The following is a 19,545-nucleotide window of genomic DNA, read 5'->3' as shown; positions in this document are numbered from 1 at the left end:
CCACCTTACACCACCATATGACTAAATTAAGCTGGTAGCAACCTGTTGAAACAGGCTTTTAAGACCCATAAACATATTCTGAACTCCAAACATTTACAGAGAGATGCAGCTGTTTGTCATTATTTACTAATTAGTACTGCAGGGTCATGATGGCAACGCACACAAAACTGTTCGATGGAGGGATTAAGGAATGTTTCTCAATTTCAGAGGTAAATTCCCTTTCTTTGTGTCACCTTATAGGTAATTTTCATCATTTTGGTGGTTTGGCTACTGTACAAGTGTGCCTTTTAACATACTGGCAGTTTTGTGTGTTTTTTTAGATTAAAAGACAGGAAGAGAAATACCCAACATTCAAGTCTTTATGGGAATTAATATAAAAAGCAAAATACTCAGTACATACATTTAAGTTATTACATATCAAATGTGACAGTGAGCCAAAGCACACAACAACAAGACTCTAAAACTGTCTCAATTTAATTCAGCTGCCAATAATGTCAAAGTATTCATCTGTGTTTCTGTGACCAAAATGTATACCGACCACTGACTGCTGATCCCAACAAATATTAGTGAACAAATCCTTGTCTGTAAGATGTATTACATCATTTAGTCACAAGAGGTCGCTGCTGCGTCAAAGAGGAAAAAGGGGCTAACATTACAAATTCAAGCGTTTCAGTGGATTTGCATTTAATAGTGAAGTCCATCAAAACGCAATAACGAGAGGCAAAACTGAAAAATGAGGTAGAACTAAGACGTGACAGTGACACTGCTCTGTCACACAAGTTAAATTAAGTTTGTGTCTCTTAAAAAAGGAATTAGGGCATCACCTGCTTTATCGACTTAAAATAAATCTGCAACTTTCAATTCTAACACTTGTGAAACGTGTGAACAAAATTCAGTATGAAAAATATATCTGTTAAAGACGACTTTACATATAAAATAAACATGTTGTGATATTGTATTGTATTGTTAGATATTAGAATATGTTAGAATGTGACATTTATTATGCAGCCAAAAGAAAATGTCTAATATGAGAAAAAGTATGAAAAAGAACAAACTCAGATTTTACCTTTCTGTTTCTTGGAAAATACACTGCACTAATAATAGAGGTGTAGAAAAACCCTGGAGTTGTACAAAAGTACACAAAGAGGTAAACAGGTAAACTAAATAGAAAAAACTGAGAGAGCAGGTAAATGAGACGTGTTGTATAAACTGTCATGAGTACATTTATTGTATGACAATTATGCAGCACCTCCAGTACAGAAATTGTAATACATGCGTCACACATTTGGATCTTGGTGTGTGCAAAGTAAAAGCTATGCACAAAGATTTCTTTATATATTGATCCATACATTCATCCTGCGGCTATGGAAACATTTCCCTGAATTAAACACACATAAGTACATATTTATTATAATTTAATGAACAGGTTAAACGTCATTATCTCAATCTAGTGTTCAGTAAACGTTTACTTTGAGGCAGTGGTTAATATTTTGGAGCACAAATGATGAAGACTGAAAGGCCTGGCACTACTACTTTATCTTTTTTACTTCTTTAAAGACAAAAACCTTTGGATTTCTGACAACTGCAAAACACCATGATGTTGGTTTGATGGGCATTCGAGGATATAATAACCCTGAAATATGATGACAGTTCCTTAAATAAAACATAAACTAAAGTTAATATTTGTCTTTAAGCAACTTCTCATGCACACCTTTCAATTTTTTATACTTTTGGAAAGTTACTTGGCTTCAATTTCTTACAAGTTTATAGGACTTATAGAACTTATAGAGATACCCCAAGTATTTTTTAAACATGGAGATATAGATGAATTATAGATAACCACCCAGTTAGGTTATCCAAAGCATCACAGGTGTCTCCTGTCAAATGTAAAGGTTTATGTGTCTTTCTGAAAGTTTGAGTGCATACTGAACATGTTTTTTCCCACCCCTGTAAATTTCCTGCTCTCTTATTTCCCTGCACTTTTCCCCAGAGTGGCGATGTCTTTATTCTCCAGGATCTCCGTCTTCTGCTCAGGTTGAAGCACAGTGTTTGACACCATTGCTTTGGCCACCTCTTGGATTGGCACAGCCATGGATCTAAATCCAACAGCAGACACGGTGCTAAAGAACTTCCTCGCCATCCACTCAGCGGGACGACTCTCCTGCCTATCCACCAACAAAACCCTGTGGAGAAAAAGTACAAAAGGTAAGACTGAGAGATTGTATCTGGTTAGATCACACTGACTGATGAAATGCCACTTCACCTTCAGAAGAATGAATTTACAAGAGTTTAATTACAGAAAAGTCACACTGTGTCATGTTCGTTGTGAATTTCCCTAAGTTGTTGCCACATTAGCAGAAGTCACACATGACTCTTCTTTTAGAGAATGATCATCCCAGATTTTACTTTTTTATTGCTCTAATCAACTCTATGCAGCCACAGCCCTATATATTTTCTAGGTAGGTGTTCCTCATCCCTTCAATTCATGTAATTTGCAGCAGCCTATTTACTAGGTACACCTCACTGATACCTGGTTGTATCCGCTTTGGCCTTTAGACCTTTAGTTATTATTTTTTAATACAAGGCAGGAAGGGTCCATGATTTCATCTTGTTTATACGATGAAAAATGTCACAGTAGAAATAAAGACTCATTTTTCCTATCTTCCATTATCCAGCTTTGGTGAGCTTGTGTGAACTAAGGCCTCAGTTTCTGAAATACTTAGACGAGTTTGTACAAACAGCCATGTTCATACTCAATTCACATTTCGTCCTCATTCTGATGCTCAGTTGAGCAGTTAAATGTACCTAATAAAGTGGCTAGTGAGTGTATATTTACAGGCTCTGTAACGGCCAGTACAATCTAGTTTCTAAGAAAGAGGGTTTGTTTTGTGATAACTTGTGTAATTTTGGGGGGCTATGTGCTATTTTCAAATAAATTTATGGTTTAAAAACACTCAATCCTGCTCCTGTTTACTTTTTTTACACAGCGCCTTGGCTCTTTTTGAAAAGAGGCTCTAAGTGAGATCACTCACCCTGGTCTGTAAATGGCGAATCTGTCAAAACCAAGGGCCTCGATGTCTGCCTCTACTTGTCCCTGGAAGAACAGTCATTAATTTTAGGACTCCAAGAAAGTTTAGCTGAGGAAATTTCAGGATGTTAAGTCAAAAACATACTTTGACTTTGAGGTAAAGGAAGCCGCTTTTTTTATTTGCTCCCCTGGAAGACTCCAGGTGGAACTGTGTGCAGCCTCCAGCTTTGGCGAGCTCAGCTGATTTTAGAACATAGTCATGATCAACTCTGATGAATCCTTCCTGAAACAGAAGAATGCACTTAATGAAATAGGACCCAAAAAAAGACCAACATTTTTACATTTCAATTTTGGTGACTGTCACTGATGTATATCGTTTCCATATGTATAATATGGGTAAATATTTTTCATTAGGAGCTCTGAAATAAGTCATTGTAGCCAAATTATACCTCCATGATTTAGAAGTGCTCTGAGAGACATGATATGTAATAACATTGCTGCTTCTAAATTACCTCAAAGCAATGTTTTATAACTTAGTGGCATAACAGATATTACAAAATAAGCCAGTGTCTATAAAAATAGCCCATGAGCCTTGTCAATTTATTAGCTGTGTTAATGGAAATGTTAGCCAAATTAATGTGGGTGACACAGCTCAGTTATTGTTACTGCTGAGTCATAGTTACTGTTAACAAACTAAGGTTTGGCTATGGCCGACAGCCACAGTGAAACAGTAAAATCTTATCATTTGGTTGTCAAGTTCCCGTGCTGGATTGAGACCACTCACAGCTCCTGCTTTAGCTCTGGTTGTTCCCAGGCAGCAGTATCCAACATCATGGCCCTGGAAGGCAGCAGCATAATCATCAAGCTTCTCAAAGTCGACCACCTCTTGGACCTGGGGCCACAGAAAACAGTGCTTAAGAAAAAAATTTTTTACTGGCCTTATTATTACAAGTTTGGTCAACTGATCAGCCCACTAACCAGGTTTTCATAAGTTTTGCCCTCAAAGGTGAGCTGCCTCCTTCCAATAAGAGTAATCTTAGAGAAAATATTACGCTCCAGCAGCTCTTGAAGCAACACCTTGCCAGTTTCCCCTGAAGCGCCTAGGATGAAACAGCTTTTGTTCTGCTGCCTGAAGTTTTCTTCTAGGGTCTTGATGTCCTCAGCCATACTGTTAACAACAGACAGCCCTGTCATGTAAATATCACGCGTTTAATGCACATGTAAATCTGAACAGTACCGTTTAGCACCTCGGTGGGCAGCTATAATCGAGGGTGAAACAAAGTATTAAATACTGGTTAATAGTGACTACCAGTTATGATTATTTGCGATAAATTTACGGAATTCAGAAATCGGTGTTAAGGGGACTACGACTACCAAGAGGAAAGATCACATTAAATTCATGTACTCGTGAATGGAGGTTGGCTTGACCGATCTGACAGTGGCATATTTAGCATGTATGTAACTAAATACAGCTCGGTGTCGAGTATAAATTCGTTAACGTTAACAAAGACGAGCGCGTGTCATTACCTCGTGTATTTAACCGTTTCGGAATCTTCGAAATAATTTAAGGTCGCTGCGATGAAAACAACCAGGACAGTGAAAAATCCTAATGTCTTCCCCAGGGTGGTGCACAGCAGTTTAATAACAGGCATCGCTGATAGCAACGATTAAAGTGCTGCAACACTTCCTGGTTGCTTCATATTTACACAAACGGCGCTGTCTTCCTGCTTCGTTGATAGGCCGAGGAAGAAATCTAAAATGACAGCGTGCCGCTGGCAGTTTAATACACGAAACCGACACACAGCAGACTGCGAACTTTATGTTTGTATTAAACTGCAGCATGATATATAAGCAAACCAAAGGGATGCTATAAACACGCCTCGCTCCGCTCCATATCAACGCAGACAACGCTTTACGGACAGCGCATGCGCTCTGGAGGTTTGAATCTGTAATGCATCCAGTTTTTAGTTTGTGCACAATTTTCCTCTCCTATACCACGAGGTTTTTGTTTTTGTTTTTGCGGCAAACGTGGCTCAGTGTAAGTGTGTCTTTGCTTTACCCCGCACAGTAAAGCGGTTTATGCTGGCAAAACCAGAGGTGTAGGCTACTGTTTAAGGGTGTGAAAATCAATGTCTTCAAGCTCTTGGTAAACTAATGTTAATTAGCTGATGCTGATCGCATCAGCATCATATTTTTGCTTTATAACACAGGGAAGTATCCTGCTGAAAGAGGCCACAGCCAGGGGCAGGGAATAGGATGCAATGCTTAGGTAGGTGCAACATGTAAAAGTACAAGCACATGGATGGCAGTACACAAGGTATCCCAGCAGAATATTACCCAAAGCAACACACTGTCTCTGCCAACAAGGACTGGTCTGCGGCTAGTTAGTTAGCTACATGTATTTGATAAGGACAGGACATGAGACAATGTTACATGATAAAACAATGCAACCGTTGTTTTGTACAAAGGTCTTCTAGCTAAAGGCTAGAAAACCCAGTCCGTGGTTGGACTTTAAAAAAAAAAAAAAATACAGCAGAAATAAAACTAATCCGTCCACAAATACACACACACTCACTCAGAGTTACTTTAACTAATAGCAGGAGATGCATGGCCATGTCGTGTTATCCAACCACAGCAAAGCAGGCTGGTTTACATCAGTATCCAGAGATTTGTTTTTGTTTCAGCCATTGTTTCACCTGGGAATTAAAAACCCTAGAATCTGTTAACATTTTTATTGCAGATGGTAAACTGTTCCCATAATCTGAGGACCTTTGAGTGAGAACCAGGATTGAGCAAATTATGTTTTCTATTTTGGTAGTTTGCGGTCTCTATGAGCTACTCTTCTTGTTACTGCTGGCTTTTAGCATCATACTGCTCACTAACTCTGGGACAAGACCATTGATGCATTTAAAAGTTAGTTTAAAAAAGAGAAGTCCCAAAATTGTATCAAAGCTTAAGAGAATGTTTTTCTCCAGTATTTTACAGTGGTGTCACTTCATTAGTTTCTGGTCTAAAACTTTCAGTGCTTGTTTATACCACACCATCATGGGTTTTAAAGTAGACTGAGTTACTTGGCTCCAAACAGTGACACAGTATGAGAGATGACACAGAATCATGCAGGTACAAATGAGCAGCTTTTCCATATAAACATGAACCTATACAACAGAAACAGTTTATGTTGATCTTAATGGTTCTGGATACTTTCCTGATGTGAGTCTCAAAATTAACATGGGAATCCAAGATGACACCCAGATATTTAAACTCATCCACTTTTTGGATTTCTCTCTGATTTACACCGGATTGTAAAACACATGAGACCGTTTTGTTGCAGTTTAGAGTCAAAGAGTGATTCTTGAACTACTAAGACACTCCCACCATCTTTCTGAGCCAGACCCAGGTTTAATTTAGTTTCTGACCCAGTCGGCTAGCCACTACAATTTGTCCCTTGTCAAACTCACTCAAATCCTAAAGATTCCCTATTTTTCCTGCTTGTAACACACAAACTCTAAGCACAAAATATTCATTTGCTCTCTAAAATAACCCACCCATTAACAGAACACCATAAAGGACCAAACATGGTCAACTAGACCAATATTATACCTAGACCTATAATCTATACATAGGTAAATGATTATTTCACTGGAGCTGAACACATTTGTAATTGCTTAGTCAGAGCAGCTCATGCTGTTGAAAAACATAAAAAGTTACATAGAAAATATGCTTACACGACCTCATGTCATGCCAATGCTTTAGAGGAAAATTAGGTTAAAATAAACCTTAAGGCAGAAGAAGAAAGGTCAGGAAGAAGACACGCAGTAAATGGCCTTGGGGTAGATTTGAACCTAAGTCTCTGCATTAGCTTTGCGGCATGTGGGTCACCTGCTCAACCCTGTAGAGCTAAACCTGCTTTCCACTATGTGTATTCTTACAGTGGTTAAAGCTATTCACACAACAGGTGCTGTGTATGGGGAGAAAAGATGATGAATAGCTTTTAAAATTGTTATTGAAATAGAATAAACCAGGTCTCTTCTCCCAAAAGTTGAAGTTGTAGGAAAAGCAACACTTTAGTCTGCTGGTGAAGAAATCCAGCGTGGATCTAGAGTTGGACCAAACCTTAAAAAATGTCTTTGCCTTTTGTCAGATCTTCAGGGGGTTTCATTAGTCAAAACCTCCACACAAAGAAAGCAAGTCCAGTCACATGCAATGAATTCATCAACACCCCATGTTTTTAACACCCCTGCCACTTTGAACACAAGGCATCGACCCAATCTAATAGAATATGATGGAGCCAGGGATGATCCTTTAAAGATGTCAGCAGTAAGAGACAGAAAGAAAATAGGCTGAGGTTGAGAGAAGAGGCCTTAAACTGGCACTCTGCTGAAATGAAATGTCGCCTCTTTGTTCCTTAGCCACGGGTGCTAATTGGAGCTAGCGGCAGGGAAGAAAGCTGCCGCTGGGCTCCTGTCTGTCGCACCTGTTGAGTCATTGTCTCTCACATTGATCAGACAGGAAGTTGGAGTAAGAAGGCTTATGCCTCAGTGGGTGCGTGGCAGAAACGTGGTTCAATTTCCTTTTAGAACTCCGCCGTTGGAGGTGAAAATACCAATGGTGGTCAGTGGTCAATTGCATTTGACCATTGATTAGTCTCTAAAAGGACATATGGATCATAAAGAGTTGGTTTTCCGTCAGTCGTTCCTTTTACTTTACACTTCAGTTATAGCATTTACCCAATATTGCATAACAGGTGTGTTATGCAATGTTAACAAAAACATTTTCATGCAACACTAACTTTGACAATAGTTGGTGGGTAAGCATCATGCTTTATTATACCCTGGTCCCAGCTATTGATGTCAGTATTTAAATTAATACCCAAATTCTCACATTTTTATTTTGACTTTAGATGAAGGTGAAAAATTTGGTTGACCAGAAATATTTAAAAGCTTTTTGGCTCATGCAGTTAAGAAGTTACTGTTTTCACCTCATATACATTTTATTTGTGTTCAGAATTAGATATAATATAACTGTTTGAGACTGCAGGTGTCAGTCATCTGCAGTCTCAAACAGTTTTCCATGTTTACATCAAACTGAACTTGGCTGAAGTCTGCCAACACTTCAGCTTCAGAGTACAATTTAAACATCTTGACAACTGTTTAAAAGTTTCATTTTAAAGTGTTAACTGCTGATATATGATTGAATCCCTGGACACCAAACTAAGATGAACATAACTAATTATAGATAAGATTTTGTGTTTGTGTGTATGTTCTGAAATGTATATTTCTTTGAAGCAAATAAAACGACTGATACGACCAATTAAGACAAATAAAAAGCGCATACATGCATGCCTGTATATACACATCACATACAGACACACACACACACACACACACACACACACACACACACACACACACAATCTGTACGCCAACACAGCTTAAGGCTTAAGGCCCCAGTTCCACAGACTCTGGAGTGTGATGCTAATGATGGTAATTAATGGAGCCTGACAGCACAATCTGCTGCCCATTGTCTCCCAATAAACAGCTTTACAGTCCACATGAGCCTCAGAGGGGAAGGGAGTTTTAAGCTGAGAGCTGAGACAGTGAGAGCAGGAGGCAGCCAGAGTGGAGGGTCAGACCTCAGGGGACAACGCTCAAACTGAAGTGGGGGATTAGCTCAATTAGAAAGGCACTGTCTAATCAAGATGGAGGGTTCAGTGATATCGATGGTGCATCTGTGAGGGAGAGATGTGAGCAAAGCTCCATCATTAAAGCCGACTGTTGCCATCAGATGTTGCAGAGTCTACTAATGTGAACAATAGTTAAAAAATGTGTCTTTTGTCTTTTTGCTGACCTTAGTTCATTTTTCCATACATTTCAATGGGAAATCATCTCTATTGTGTTCTGTGGTCCAAATGATAATATATCCATGAATATTTTAGGGTGCCTAAAGTGAACTTATTACTGGGCAATGTCATTAGTTTAAAAAATCGTTTGGATTTTTTTCTCTCCCCACTTGATTCATTGATTTTATTTATTGACAGTGTTTTGTCACTACATGTTTTGCACTTTTGGCATGTTAAAGACATACATATACATAGACATAGACATAGACATATACAGGACATATAAACTTGCACTTTTTATAAAAACATACATGTAGTAAAGAGAACTTTTTAAGTTATTCTACGCAATGCAAAAAAGTTTTCCCCTTGAAGTTCCATCTAAGCAAGAAAAGCATGTGTTATCTGAACTAAAATCCCTGTAAATAAGTAGCGAAGGTTTTAATTCAATATGAATCTCTTTTTTATCTGTCTTTGCCTGTCTGTGCCTAAACAGTTTTTTGTTTAAAATCTAACAAAAATAAAGTCACATAAAAACAGCCAGCCTATGTTTTACAAATTTTCCATGGAGTCTATGGAAATTTAAAAAAGAGAAGTTTTGACTTTAAAGGCTTTTAAAGGCTCATCTCATCAGTTTTAAGTTTAAAAAAATGGCATGGTAAGATAAAGGCCCAGTCTTCCTCAGGCTCAGCTTTGTTGCAGGCTCAGACTTTTGCAATATGTTTGAGCCAAATCAAGGTATCAGCTGGACTCAGAGGAGCTTTCCTGCTCAAAGAGCCACAGCTAAGCAGCAATGACACCTGCTTTTTCCTTCTTTACTGAACAATGAGCTCATTACAAGAGCAAACAGATTGTCAGTGTTTTTCAATAGATGATCCTGAGGAGTCTGGGGGACCTAGCAGCTCCCAGCAGGTAGAGTTAAGACTACCCATGCACATCTGGCTGACCTGCTGGTTTCTGCTGTCTTAAAACTGCACAAACATCTTTGTGCACTTAAATAAGACACATTGCAAACTCTATTATCTTCTCTGAAAACAAACTTCACAGTATGAAATCTAGGTCTAAACAACAAGCTGTGACATAAAGAACATGATTTGTCTTGACCTTTGAACATCAAAGTGTCTCACTTTGCTTGAAGCATGAGGCCATGTTTCCAAGTCTGCCAGTACTGAAACTGAAAGTTCACAGCAAAGTTATGAGGTAATTGCCAAAAGGCTCTGAGCGTTTGGCTAATTAACCTGGGAGTTTTTGCATCTGCCCGTCTGTCAGGGTTTTCTGGAAAGAAATGCTCAGTAGTGGACATGTGTGTAGCAGAAGCAGAACCATGAGCAGCAATTGCATCCATTTTACAATGTTTTTAGCCTTCAAAGGTATTAAACTGAGCTAAGATAAAGTGTACTTCTAGAAATGTTATTTCGTTGGGGTATTGAATTAAATGTCATGAATGGTGAACTTTTTGTGAACCATAAAGCATTACAGTGATTACTGTGTATTACCTTGTAAATAACAATACAGTTGAAACAATATATTATATATAGTAAGCATAAATTTTGAAAATAATTAATAATTACATTTTTCAAATAATTAACAAGTGGTGCTATTGCCATTTGCTGGGATTGAGACATCATAAAGAGACAAAAAGGAATCATAAAAGTTGATTGGAGACAAATTTCCATGGTGCAGAAAGACAGTCCTATGATTTTTTTTAAGACATCATTTTCGATACTTTAAAGAGCAAGGCTGATACCAAATGCACTTTTTTTAAATTTCACATTTTATTTTATTTTCAGATTAGTTATCTGAAAAATATTATTTATTATTTATTTCAGATTTTTTTTGTCAGTAATCTGCTGATATGCTGTATTGTGCCTTTTGGTCAACATTTCCATTCCCATTTACTAAAAGTTGTTTCCTTACCAAATGCTTTCTGCTGCCTTTGTCTGAATAGATGTGTATTGGCCTTTGAGCCCATTTCACGAGCCTGGCTTTGTTAAAGTCAGACAGCTAACTTGAAGGGCCTTCCTTTTCCCTTGTTCCGCCTACATTAGCTAGGGTTTACTAACCTTTTTCCAATATTTAATGCATTCCAAATGTATAAGTTGAGATGTGGATTTGTGTGAGTGTCTAACCTCCGGAACTCACTGAAATAGCAAATTTTGTAATTGGCTGTCACTGACATTTTCTTCTTGCTTATTTTTTTTCTCTATATTAGTTAACATGAAAAAGACAGATGATCATAGGATGGGATTTTTCCCAGGAGAAAATTAAACTTGAAACTGTTAAATCTATATGGTCTTGTATGTAGTAATAATAGCATAATACACCAAAGCCTCTTAGAGGATATCTGTGTTTGGCTTTGAGTTTTCACTATCAGATCTATTTGCTGTCTTAAATCTCCCTTTTGTGGCAGGACGGATGAAGCCTAATGACTCCTTTGAACTGCCGACATCCCCGGCAGATTGGATTCGGGAATGTCAGCCAACTAACCTTTAGTCTCTTTCCCACATGAAGCAACAGTGAAGGGCACGTAATACCAATCTTTCGATTCATGTCCCTCTCCTGTATTCATAATCAGGTAATTAATTTGTATATCACATACACATACATGAGGCTTTTATGGTAATAGGCCTATTGAGCTAGCCTACTGCATTTTTAATGTTTTGTACAAATTACAACTTTATCTTTGGAAGGGAAAATGCAAAGTCGCCAAATAGTTGCAGGTGATGTGATTTTCAACTTCCTTTGAATCTTGTAGGATTGTATTTGCTTAAAATACATGATCACATATATAAAACATGTTATCTTGACATAGTCATGCTTTTAAAAGTAACGCCATGAATAAAATTCAACAGTGTATTTGCACACTGTCATACATGCAAATATCCATTTATCCCCAAAATTCTGCTTGTCCAATTCAGGGTCGAAATCAGTTGAAAAAATTGGGGAAAAACTATTTAAAACTATGTGTAATGGGTTGCTCCTATACATTTATATACATTTATATACATAGACTATATACATATATATTTCTTTACATATAAGTACTGTATTTTAAATGAAGGGTCTGGTCATGTAGTAAGATGATAGAAATCTCGAGGTTAGACAAAACTTAGTTGGAAATAAAAAGAGTAAAAGTTACAAATATGATCCAGATTCTGTGCATGCATCATGTTCCCTGTTTCAGCTTTAACCTACTGCAGTTACAGTAGTGTCCATAAACTGTATGATTGCTGGTTTTTTCAGGTGCACTCACTTCAGAGTTGTCTTCAACTAAAGTGACTCAAATAAACTTCCATATACTCTGTTTTTACTGGTAGGATATGCTGGCATAGTGTGAAAGGAAGGCAAAAAGTGAAGAAGAAGAAACACTGTCAAACTCATGCTTCACCACGGACACTCATAGGATCTTTCTCTGTGCGCCCCTCTGTTTCTCAATCTTAGCGTCTTATAAAACTGCCTGAGTTTCTCCTTTGGATGGGCCATGCTGTCTTGTGGTGATTCAAAGGGAAGAAGGGAGATCATGCTGGATCATGGCAGACCCACCACAGCACAGAGACCTCCCTGCCGATGAGCAAACACCACGACAAATGGCAGAGCTAGCTGGACAATCACTTGCTGAATGGAAGCTAATTAGCTGGAGTCTAATGCCAGTTTACTAACACCTGTATTAGTGTGCTCGCTCGGCAGGGAGTAAGGGCTGGCCAACAAGTGCTAATCCCTCATAAGCCCAAAGTACTCCTCCCAAACAGTGGCATTAACATATACTTCTCAAGCCAGCTGTTGCTAACCTGAACCCAAAAGAGACAGCTTCAACAGTGATGTGTTGCTAAAGAGGAGGGGAAAGATCGGTAACGGTTACCTATGCATTCCTGTAGAAGCCCCCCCCCCCCCCCCCCCCGAAATGCTGTGGACCACAATTTATCCTCTTCTTGTCATTTTCCCCATCTCTCAAGCGTACATTTTTAGTTACTTGGAAACGCCATCATTTGCATGTGTCCATTTCAACCTCATTCCTTGGCTGTCTTGCACTCTCCCATCCTCTCCCACTGCATGGGTGGTGGGCTGATTACCCAGTAGCCATGTGTGTATCAAGGCAAGTGTGAAGCCAATGTGTGTGTAAGGGATTAGTGAGCTTTAGCATTAACATCATGACTGGACTGGCTACATTCCCTCGCTGCACTAATAATTTGAGGGGAGGAGAAAGCGGCTGGTCCATTAGCTCACTCTGTTTGCCCAAGAGTAGGCCGACTCTGATCCCCTAATTTCTCTCACCGATTCCAAGAGGATCTCTAGCTTTTGTGACAGAGGGATGCAAAGATAAAGGATGGGACTGAGGGGCACATTGATTCAGAGATCACCGTCCTTGGGACATTCTGTGCACTTACCAAACTAATCAGTGTGTGTAAACACAGCGAGACATGTTGAGAGTTGGCGGCTAAAAGGCTGGGGTCTCTGAGGTTGATTAGGAAGACCTGTTGATGGACCACACTCAGTGTTGGTGTGCTCTGATCTGCAGACATTATGCAGAAAATCTGTGAGCCCCTTTGGCTCATGTGTCACACTAGTTCTGACTGTGGGTGGCTCCAAGTTGGCTTGTTGTAGCCTCTGGTGCGCTTACAAAGTGTTAACAGATCAGGTATCTGATGCTTCTCCCAAAGTCCTTTTTAAAATGTAGCACAAATGCTCTTCAGTTTATGAAAAAGCAGGGGTAAGATTATTGTGAGGAATCTGTTTTGGACCATACCATCATGTGCACCCCCTGACCTGTGTGTGCATGGGAAATCAGACATGTTTCCATGGAGTAATACTGAGACTGTGGAGTTTTTTTGTACAAATTGTCCAGCTTTTTTGTTGTAGAACTCTCCTTCATTGTAAAAAGGCATCTGTAAACCTGGTCTAACCTTGTGTGTCTCCCTCTGAGGTTAAAATCTAAAAAAAATTTCAGCTCTCATTTAAAATCCCATGTTTGACCATACACTAATAAAAGAATCCACATTACAAAAGACTTACAAAAGACAATTTCTGAATCATTATATTTCACAAAAATGCAAAAATAAAACACAATATTTATAACATGAAATTCTGGTAACACAGAAGGAAATTGTTGCTCAACTTTCATGTTGACTTGAGCAAATGGAAATATCAACATAGTATAATTTAAATAAAACAAAATTCTGGAGTTTTCAGATGTTACTTTTGATGGTACAAAAGGTTCGTGAAAATGCTTTAATAGTTTTTGAGATGTTCATGTTCAACAATTGCTTCGGATTTCAATGTGTGAAAAAATGACCTAAAGATGGGTCAGTGAGCCATTTAAAAAAACAAACAAACAAAAAACCAAATCACAGCATTTATTATATATGTTCAAACTCGGGACCATAACGTTTTTGTGCAAATTAAGAAGAAGAAAGAAGAAAATAGTCTAAAAGTTTGCTTATATCAGATGGAATGGAGTGTTGATTTTTACTTAATTGCTTAAAAATGTGAGTTTCCCAAGCAAACAGAGAGGCAATAGGAAATGACATCATAAAGCTGTTTACTACTGAATTTAGAGATCTTATTTTGAATGCCACAAGAAAAGGACATTATGCTAGTTTGTAAAATTTAGCATGGTATCCCAGCATGCAATGTCACACATCATAGTTGGTTCCAGCGACAAAGCTGTCCCTACACAAACACAGAAAATGTTCCAAATGCTGGGTGCAGATTTCTATCCATCATAATAGGTGATGAGCTTATTAAATGGCTGTTTAATAAGCAGAAACATTTTTGAATCTGTCCAGAATTTCCCACACACCTGGGTTACCTTTATATGGTTAGAAGTAATCTAAGAAAAACAGTAAAGTGAAGATTTTAGCTTTTGTAAGGAACACAGAAAATGAAGCAAACGTCAAATCAGTTTTGACAAAGGGGGCTTGTATTAGAATATCCCATCAATCATCAGATCCTAAGCTGCATCCCAAGGGAATATTCTTCTGTTAGCACACTATGACTCAACATCATCTTCATTTTAAGTGGACATCAGTTCAGATGTCAGTATCAATTCCCCAAAGGCACAACCTCTACTAATACCCCTCACAGCCAATTAGGGGAAGTAATGGTAGCAAACCTTCAATGGGAAAGCACAGTAGCTGGTTGGACCTACACATGCTACCCTACTAGCCACTGTCAGTGGGGACAGGGGCTAATGGGCAATCACAGGGGGGCTTATGTTGCAAATCAGCACGGATCCACAGGACTCTACTGGGGATTCCTGTCCAGTGTTGCCTGATTCTGAAGCTTATGATCCAGTAATGGGTGCTTTGGTGGATATCTGAGGGATCCTAAGGGAATATGATGTCAAACTGGCTCAGGCGTCCTCAGGCTGAAAGGCTCTTTGATAGGCAAAGTAGTTGGGCAAAGAGAACATTGAGAAACAGGTCCCAGCTGATAGGATATGTCACTACTAACTTGTACCGAAGCAGATGACCCCTTGCTAACACAGCTCATAGAGACAACCCTTTCAGTCTTGTCAGTAATAATATGTTAAATGTTTGTCAAACCTGGAGTTACCTGAATTAAAACTCTGATCTTGCTTTGCACGATATTTGGACAGATTTTAATTAGCTGAAACTAATATGTAAATTGATGCGGCAGGGAATGAAAAAGCTTCAGCAGCTCTGTCCACTTTCCCCTCTCAACTGTTGCAAAGCCTGTATCACTGCTCATTGGTTGCAAAAAATATATAAATATAACTATAAATATATAGTTTTGGAGGCAATTGTTTGTTTGCAGGATGCTTTTGTCGTTGTCATGTGATGATCAGTTTGTTTTTATTCTAATAAGCAGTTAATTTGATGTTACTTTGATATTATTACGAACTGGACTGGTACTTATGTAGTGGCTTTCTACTACAGTCTTATTCACCCAATCACACACAGAGTACCTATATCTAAGCAGTTTTACCTAACATTCTTACTCACACTCTGATGGATGCATCAGGGGCAACATGGTATTCAGTATCTTGCCCAAGGATGCGTCAACACATCCACAGGAGAAGCTGGGGAGAGATTGACATACCTTCTGATTGGCAGATGACCTACCCTAGCACCTGAGCCACTGCCAGTCATTGACCCTAAGCATATGGCAAAAGTAACCCAACAGTTTCTTAGGGCAAAGAAATGTGTTTTTCTTCCGCTGTCAAGTCAGTCAGAGAGGATAAAACCAAATGCATAGAGACCCACAAACAAGCAGCAACTAAAGGTGGCTGCAGTGAAGGCCTAAGAGAGCAACTCAAGGGGGAAACGCAATGTTTTGTGATGTGCATGGCTACAATCCAGTGTGGCAGTGAACAGAGACAACATTACTAAGTGACAAAGTAGGTCACATACAATCTCGCACATAAAACCAGACTGTTTAGATCATGTGCTTTTTGCAAGGAAAGTTTGAAAGCTTTCAATTATGGATGTCAAATATCTGACAGTTTTGATGTGGCAGGAAAACCCTTAATAAAGAAAAATGCACATATGATAATATAAAAATGGAAAAGATGCTGAGTTTAGAAGTATGATTGTCCTCACACTGTCTGCATGATCACATGAACCTTTCCAGAGTATTCAGGTGTTCCCTTGTTCCCTCTAAAAAACAAGCAAAAAATGATGCACTGTAAGTGAGGAGCTGATTACCTTTCACTGCTTATTTTTCATCACTATTATTACGCTGGGCCTATCAGTCTGGCTGCTTGTGTAACATGTTTAGTATACATAAAAAGGAGGTTTAGGCTGACTCACAGGAGTTTATTCTGTGTGTTCAACGTGTCAGCCGATGGGTGGATGTGTAGTTAGTGAAGAATGGTGAAAGCAGGTGGTGTGACTAAAGCGAGGACTGGGGCCGAATTAGGCGGATGCAGGCTTTAGCTGAGGGAGGAGGAGATGGACAGGGGTGTCACCAGTCGCAGGGCCTGTCCGAAGCAGCCCAGTGCACCACACCCACCCAACTGTTCCTTTTTCAGCACCCTTCTGCCCATTTCCCCGTCTCCTTCTCTCACTCTCTCCGTCTCGCTTTATCTCTCTCCTCCTCTTTCTTTTCTTTTCAAAATGCATTGTTAACAAAACGGTTTACAAACCCTGGCTGGTACATTATCCACGACCGCCTCCTGTGGGATTGATTAGGCAAATGGATTCAGAAAAGGAGGGAGGGTGGAGAGAGAGGGGGTTGCATGGAAAGGATGGAAAAGTAGAAAGTGAAAAGGGGTGTGTTCCTTCATGCAGCAGCTTTACAAAACCACCACATGGGCCACGCTGAATATTCTTTTTTCTCGCGTTTTGAGAAGCCATACATTAAACGCTCATTATACAGCCTTTATGTGCAAAGGGAGGCCCGTCTGTGTGAGGGCAGAGCGGCCGAGGGTGGACTATGATCTCTCTGCATATGCATGCATGGAGCATCTTTAGAGGCTTTCTGACATGTATGATATCATCATGACCGAGAGATTTGACTTTCATATAGCCTGAAATCAGAAAAGGAGGGGTGTGTATGTTGCAAGGCTAATTTTTACGGTGTGCGTCATTATGTTTAAAGTTGACTTTCAGGTCTCTAGGCTCTCTCTTAAGTTGTCAGGATTAGAGCATTGGTAATCAAAGAAGTCTCAAGATTATTAAAGTGTGTTTTAATTTCCAGATCTAAGTAGGAAAATTGAAAAATTTAACAGAGAAACTGTTGGTTTTGTCTGTTTTTCTTTCTTTTAAAAAAAATGTGATAAGCTTGTAAGTTAGACTGTTGGTCTTCGCTGACTCTTTAACCTTAGACATGCTCAAAAGAGCAGACTTTAGCAATGCAGGATGCTTTACCACCTTAACTTTCATTTGACTTTTTAACTGTATCATTTTGCTTTCAACCCAACTTTCACAGTCCACTTTTCCCTTTTCCAACAATAGGAATCTTTCTCTAGGGTGCTAGAGGTGTGTGCACGAAGAGGGGGGGCAAAGCTTGAACCGGGCATCCCATCATGATAAATCACTGGTTAATGAGGAGTCTATTGTGTCCTCACACATTGTATCCCCCCTTCACCCTCCTCCCCTCCGCCACCACCTCCTCCCTGTGTCCCTTAGACCGCTACCTTCGGGTTGTTAAGCTGACACAGATAATGAACTGGCTGCTTTGAACTGTCCTCACAATATTGACTGGTTGCACACAGCAGATGTCTCCCTGGCAGAAAGCAACTGGTAAAAGCACATTAGGTTAACAAAGAGAGCTTTGCTTTGGAGGGTGGAGACCGCTGAGGAGGTGGCAGAGGGTCTGTGTGGGTGTGTTGCGGGTGAGGGGATGGACGGATGGGTGGGGCAGAGGGCAAGCTTTTGAGTTGACAGATCTGGAGGATTATATCAAAACAACACAGTTGCCGATTATGGGACGAAGAGAAGAAGCAACAAAGACACGAGGATCTTCACAGGCTTGTGTCATGTTATGAGTCTCCTTTGTATAATAATCTCTTTTTGACTTCTTCTCGAGTGTATACCAAAAAAAAGCTGCAAAAAAGCACTTGGTGATGCCAAAATAAAATGGAGTAACTGCTCATTTTATTTGCAGCAACACTGTGAGTTGGGGGACCAGGGTGTACGTAAAATTTAACTATAACTAGGATGTTTCATGGAATATGTTACATAAAGGTCCTAAAGTTTTAGACAGCTAATATGTTCGGGATTTATCAAGCTACATTATTACTAGATGGTCATGGAGTTTTAGTATGTTCTGATTTGAAAAGTCTCCTGTTATTTACCAGCACAAATAATTCCTTATGCATTAGTGCAGGCTGGAAAAGAGCCTCAATTCTAGCATCATGGCTTCTAAAGTCATTAGTTTGTTAGTTTTTAATGAAAGCATGCAAAACTTTGGATATGGTGCCTCTAAAAGAATCATCTCGGCAGCGACGTGTTCAATTTGTCCACAGATAACAAAATGATTAACTTTATTTTCAGTCTCCCCCTCCGTTATTGTTCCGTAAATGCAGCACGGCCTGTGAGCTGACTGGTTCTTTCTGGCAGTGGACGGGTGTCTAATGGGTCAATAATAAGCCGTGACTAACCGTCTCCCTGAGGAGCAGCTCGACCAGACACACACTCGCAGAAAAGCAGCAGAAAGGTATGAGCCACCAACACTGATTACCATATAATTGCAGCTATTGTATTTGACATGGAGAATTAGCAGCCCGCTAGGTGGCTAACTGGCCTTTATTCAGCTTGGGACTGGACAAAAAAAAACAAAAAACACCCACACACAGACAGATGCACATCTCATAAGATGCAATATGCATTTATGTTCACACAATTAAATATCACTCTGTGTGAATGTCCCATTTCCACGTCTTGCCTGGAAAGTCTAATGATGTTTGGGGTTTTTTCAGCCATGAAGATGAGAGTTTCATAGAGATTTCCACAAAGTAGATGTTTCAGGTTTTCAAATGGCAGTGTGTCGATGATGAAGATAATTCAAGACAATGATTCTGTAAAGGCAATGTCTAGGAATTTGTGTTTCTTCCACTGACTCGTAATCTTTTCTGATTCTTCTAAAGACCGAACTTCGCTTTAACCATCGAAGTTCAAGGTGCTGTGTTCATGCACACTGGATAATCTGCAATGACCTATTCAAAGTCCTCCTTTCCTCTTTGAAAATTACACATGCCGCTAGGTTGTGAAGTTGTGAG

General features: G+C 39.4%; 1 protein-coding gene and 1 long non-coding RNA gene across 4 annotated transcripts; one reads left to right on the top strand and one right to left on the bottom strand.

Annotated features, from left to right (window-relative positions):
* Positions 1 to 1,373: 1,373 nt before the first annotated feature.
* htatip2 (HIV-1 Tat interactive protein 2) lies at positions 1,374 to 4,951 on the bottom strand. 2 transcript variants are annotated; one of them, XM_005458913.3, is made up of 6 exons: positions 4,556 to 4,951; positions 4,007 to 4,215; positions 3,813 to 3,920; positions 3,174 to 3,311; positions 3,033 to 3,094; positions 1,374 to 2,183 (listed from the first exon to the last, which is right to left on the bottom strand). In XM_005458913.3, exons 2-6 carry the CDS (start codon positions 4,193 to 4,195, stop codon positions 1,967 to 1,969), a joined length of 714 nt encoding a protein of 237 aa, XP_005458970.1. In that variant the 5' UTR covers positions 4,196 to 4,215; positions 4,556 to 4,951; the 3' UTR covers positions 1,374 to 1,966. The 2 variants fall into 2 exon arrangements, with proteins under 2 accessions (XP_005458970.1, XP_003454377.1); XM_003454329.5 differs by having other exon boundaries at positions 4,007 to 4,196; positions 4,556 to 4,950.
* Positions 2,074 to 12,711, top strand: LOC109204809 (uncharacterized). 2 transcript variants are annotated; one of them, XR_002064333.2, is made up of 3 exons: positions 2,074 to 2,205; positions 11,275 to 11,439; positions 12,182 to 12,711. It is a non-coding gene; the product is annotated as an uncharacterized LOC109204809 (long non-coding RNA). The 2 variants fall into 2 exon arrangements; XR_002064330.2 differs by lacking the exon at positions 2,074 to 2,205 and adding an exon at positions 5,213 to 5,297.
* The last annotated feature ends 6,834 nt before the right edge of the window (positions 12,712 to 19,545 follow it).

This window comes from Oreochromis niloticus, linkage group LG1, assembly GCF_001858045.2.
Source record: "Oreochromis niloticus isolate F11D_XX linkage group LG1, O_niloticus_UMD_NMBU, whole genome shotgun sequence".
NCBI classification, from domain to species: Eukaryota; Metazoa; Chordata; class Actinopteri; order Cichliformes; family Cichlidae; genus Oreochromis; species Oreochromis niloticus.
Note: the sequence above shows the minus strand (reverse complement) of the source record. Positions and strands in the feature narration are given on the sequence as shown.

Bases quoted from the DNA above. Each gene is read 5' to 3' on its own strand.
- htatip2 (XM_003454329.5), bottom strand. From the start codon at position 4,680: ATGCCTGTTATTAAACTGCTGTGCACCACCCTGGGGAAGACATTAGGA. The intron at 3,921-4,006 runs GTTAGTGGGCTG...CTGTGGCCCCAG, and splicing joins GCAAAACTTATGAAAACCTG to GTCCAAGAGGTGGTCGACTT. The intron at 3,312-3,812 runs GTGAGTGGTCTC...CTTCTGTTTCAG, and splicing joins CCAGAGCTAAAGCAGGAGCT to GAAGGATTCATCAGAGTTGA.